The following is a 4,271-nucleotide window of genomic DNA, read 5'->3' on the forward strand; positions in this document are numbered from 1 at the left end:
TTTGGTCTCTTTGCGATTCCGAATCTGATGGTATACACTCTTCAAGTCAATTTTTCAGAACATCTTGGCTCCATTGAGCGATTCTAGAAATGTAGTCCATTTTGAGCATCGAAAACTGACTCTTAATCGTCTAAGCCTATTGAGCCTTGCTACAGCCATAAGGCATCTTAGCTCCACAGAAAGAAATTGCAAGACTTTCCCTCTCCTAGGGTACCAACTCCCACAATGTTGATACAGGGGCTGTGGGTAAAGGGGTCATTATGTTATTGAGGGAGGGAAAATCAAGTCCTAGCATCCTTGTTTCTATACATGTAAAGAGACAAAAAACAATATATTAAATTGCACAAAAAGATGCCTAAAAAAATAATCCAATGATGATTGACTGTAATAAGCAATTATCAATTCTCTATAAGCAATTATCAATTCTCTATCCAACTAGGCCCCGCAAGACGTTCGGTCTTCCTGTTCTCTTGTCCAGCATCTGGAATATGCACAATGTCTTCCAAACTCCACGTACTTGCGAGAGGAATGACGTTCCCTAGTTGTTTATTAACTGTTGTTTTGCAGTTTCAGAACCCTTTTTTCATAAAGCCCAGTTACCTGATCAGCAACTGTCCACATAATTGCTTGCCCAGGTGGTATCCTCATCAATCTGGGCAATATCCCTTTCCATAATGCAAGCAAGCCCTCCTCTTTGTAAATGAGCTTGATTGCATGGACCATACCTTTGTATTTTGCCTCATTTGAGACTCCACTCTGTGCCATTAAGCGTGTTTTGACAACGTCAAATGGACCAGTACAGAGGGGACCCGCAAAACCTGCTAAGAAGCCTGAGATCATTGACTGCCAAGGTTGTAAGACACGACCATCACCCTCGTGTTTATTCCAGAGCAGTGAATCAAATGTGTTTTTGGCAGTGAACATTACAGCTTGATTAACACCATTTCTCATTATCGTGGGGGCAGCACCAGCCCACAGCCCAAGAATACCCTCCTCACGCACTATTGTTGCTGCACAATGTATAGGACCTTTATATTTTAACAAATCTGGAAGCAATCCTTTTTGCTGCTGAAGTCTGATCTTCACAACCTGCTAACCGTGAAAATGAACATTAAGCTCGGGTGGGTCTAGGCGTGTAAATATCGAAAGACAGAGCAGCTACATTTAACAAAAATGAGACCTACCATAACAATAAGCTTCAAGATTAAAAAATGCGACTCAAAATGACCGTCATAGCGATAATCTGACTATTTGGTGTCTTTTAAATTGCATGTGCCCATACATAAACAACTTCTTTGTTGCAAAAAATTTAAAGGTATTTGACTTTTATAATGGAAAAGAGAGAGGGGCTGGCTGTGCCGTACAGCACAAAAGTATACATGGAGAATTGTCGCAGACCTCAAATGGAGTGACGATGAAAAGGGCCTCAATAACACCAGCACCGAATCCTGAAGCAAACCGCCCAATGGAGCTAATCTCTCCAGTTTCCGGATTCCTGAAAGCTACCTGCAGTACCGCATTGGAGCCCATTCGCAGGGTATACTTCAAAGTTAGATGCGTTGCAAATGGAGTAAGTCCTTTCCATAAAGCTCTGACTCCCTCTTCCTTCACAATCGTTTGGCCACAGTATAGGATCCCCTTATATTTCCCTTCTCTGTCGAGCTGAAGGCGGGTCTTAATAACATCGATGGGCTGCAAGCAGCAAGCTTCGACGATTCCACCAATGGATCCAGATATGGCTTTGACATAGGGGGGGATGAAGGGCTCTCGACGGGTTGCAAAAACTGGTTTTGCAGGAGGGGAAGAGGAGGGATGGCTGGAAGCCATGGTTGGGTGGTGGAGAAACCAGATTTTTGAGCTCTACATAATACATAACGCAGCAGAGGATGCTCCTGTTTCCCTCTCCCACCCAAACATAGCCTCAAGGGCATCAAATTCTCTTGCCTACATCCATAATCCAAAAACAGTTGACATTCCATTAGCATTACATTAAGAGTCGGAGTACATACATGACGCCATTATTCCCCACTCATCACTCATGGGTTCACAAAAGCCCCCATATGGGGAGGGTGGAGGCGCTTTCTGGCAAGCTCACACCGCCCATTGCTTGCCCAAGCGAAGAACAGGCATGGGAAGTGTATGGATTACACACCAACCGGACAAAATAACAACGTGGGGATCCCACTCGTAGTCACTTACTGACTACACGTACTCACTCATTGACTACAATAATCCTAGCAAGAAGGGTGAAAAATAAATGTGTGTAACAGTCCCTCTTGCTTAGGGTGCAACTTACCTCAGTTGTGTTTTATTATAAGAGTGGATCGATTCAAGAAAAGCTCAAAAATACTATTCAAGAAACCATTGTGTATCATCCTTTGAATGATTTTTTAACTTCAACGGATAAGTGTTATAGGTTTTTCCTCCACATGTAGTTCTCTGTTGATGATCAAGATTCTAATATTTCTTCCTCATCAATGATCAAGGGTGGCTCAAAGTAGAATGCATAGGTATTTCTCCCTTGAAAGGTTCCAATGATTTGGCAATTCTATCCTAGAAGACACATCATTTATCACTTGAATGGTTTTGAATGGCCCATAAAATCATGGTGCCATTTTGACTATAGGCCATTTCTCCATACTTTTTAGTCTTATTTTCTCAATTCGCAGTAACACATAGTCACCTTCTTTATATACCAGATGTTTTCTTTTCCTGTTGGCTTGTTTGGTATATTTCTCTTGAGCTCTCTTGATTGACAATGAGACTTCTTTCATGATGTTCATAATTGTGCACAAAGTCGTCTGCAGTTTCTACTTTTTGACGGATTCTAGTAATGGGTATTGGTAGAAGCTTTTCATAAACTCGTCTTCATTTGGATAGAGAAGGGAAATATAAGGGGATTTTGATGCCTTGTTTGAGTGGGAGAGGGAAACAGGGGCATCCTCTGTTGCAACGTTCAAAAGCCCAAAAATATATCCAAAAAAGTCAAGATTCCATTAGCATTGAATGAGGAGGGGAGTAAATACATGACGGCATTATTTTCCACCCTTTTTTGTCATCAGGAAAGGGTTCACAAAAGCCCCCACAAGGGGACGGTGACAGCGCATTCAGGTAATCTCACATCGCCCAGTTCTTGCCCAAGCAAGAAAAGGCATGGGAAGTGTATGGATTACATGCCAAGCGAACAAAATAACAATAAGAAGAGATTGCAAGCATGTGAAAATACCTATGGCCGAGTGACATGTGATTGGTTGGCACGGGTTTGAAACTTTCTCTCGGACCCTTTTTTGCCTTGTAAATCATGCCTCGCCATGTGGGAAGACACATAAGGGCACTCAAGCACCAATGTGTAAACATCCTTAGATTCGTTGGCACAAACTAATAGGTGGAATTTCATGTCCATCTTGAATAGGCTGCCAAGGGTATGGACAACACAAAAAGTGAAAGTTTGAGGGCAGAAGCTGCTGCAATGTCCGGTCATGTTTGAATACATCAAGCTCAAATACCATCCATCCAGAGAACCTCCCTGAGCCTCTTCTACCAACTCGGCAACCCCCTCCCCCCCCATTCCTTGCATTTCTATCTCCTTCTCTTGCTTTTTGCCATCCCCTTCTTGCTTCTCAGCCTCCCCTCCCCTCCTACTTCTCCACCTCTTTGCTTGCACCCCTTAGCATCTCTCCTTATGCTTCACTCCTCCCCCTTCCTCCTCAACCTTCAGCTTTGCTTCTCCCTTTTTGCAACTCTAAGTGCTTCAACTTGCCTTTGTTTGCCTCTCCTCCCTTGCACATCTTCTTGTGTTGCCTTCCTCTCATGCTAAACCTTGGTCACCTTTTTCATATGTGGCAGTTTGTTTTTTCACAAAATTAGGAATGCAAGCCATTTGACATTTTCTTGAGAATATTTCCTATGGGGTGTGACATGAAATGAATCCCCCAAGTCTAATACCCAACCATTAGTAATATTAGCTAATGAAAGTACTAAATTATCTTGCAACACAATACCTGCTACATTTGCTTCCTACAAAATCTCTTGTTCTCCATCTCCTTAATTTTTGTTTCAAGACCAACATTTTTCATTAGGTGTCCTTTCTTCTCGCAATGCCAGATCTCCATCTTCCATTTGGATTTAAATATTCCCCTTTTTGACTTGCCATGATTTTCTAGGCTATTTCCTCTCTCCCTTTTTCTTCCCCTGTTCTCAAGAGTCAAAACATTACTTGATGTTACACTTATGCTTTTTCTTCAGATTTTCTAGCTAAGGATAACACCAAC

General features: G+C 42.2%; 1 protein-coding gene across 1 annotated transcript; it reads right to left on the bottom strand.

The window, feature by feature from the left end:
• Positions 1 to 386: 386 nt before the first annotated feature.
• On the bottom strand, positions 387 to 1,959 carry MSFC1 (Mitochondrial substrate carrier family protein). Its single transcript, XM_087396490.1, has 2 exons — positions 1,399 to 1,959; positions 387 to 1,089 (listed from the first exon to the last, which is right to left on the bottom strand). The coding sequence occupies exons 1-2, from the start codon at positions 1,825 to 1,827 to the stop codon at positions 550 to 552; spliced, it is 969 nt and encodes a 322-aa protein (XP_087252616.1). The 5' UTR covers positions 1,828 to 1,959; the 3' UTR covers positions 387 to 549.
• Positions 1,960 to 4,271: the final 2,312 nt, after the last annotated feature.

Source organism: Dipteris shenzhenensis, chromosome 25 (assembly GCF_047967505.1).
Source record: "Dipteris shenzhenensis isolate YYH24624 ecotype China chromosome 25, Dip_SZ_1.0, whole genome shotgun sequence".
NCBI lineage: Eukaryota > Viridiplantae > Streptophyta > Polypodiopsida > Gleicheniales > Dipteridaceae > Dipteris > Dipteris shenzhenensis.

What these genes read in the sequence shown, in the direction of transcription:
- MSFC1 (XM_087396490.1), bottom strand. Translation starts at nt 1,827, where the DNA reads ATGGCTTCCAGCCATCCCTCCTCTTCCCCTCCTGCAAAACCAGTTTTT. An exon ending in TCATCGTCACTCCATTTGAG is followed by an intron (nt 1,090 to 1,398) that starts GTCTGCGACAAT and finishes CACGGTTAGCAG; the next exon opens with GTTGTGAAGATCAGACTTCA.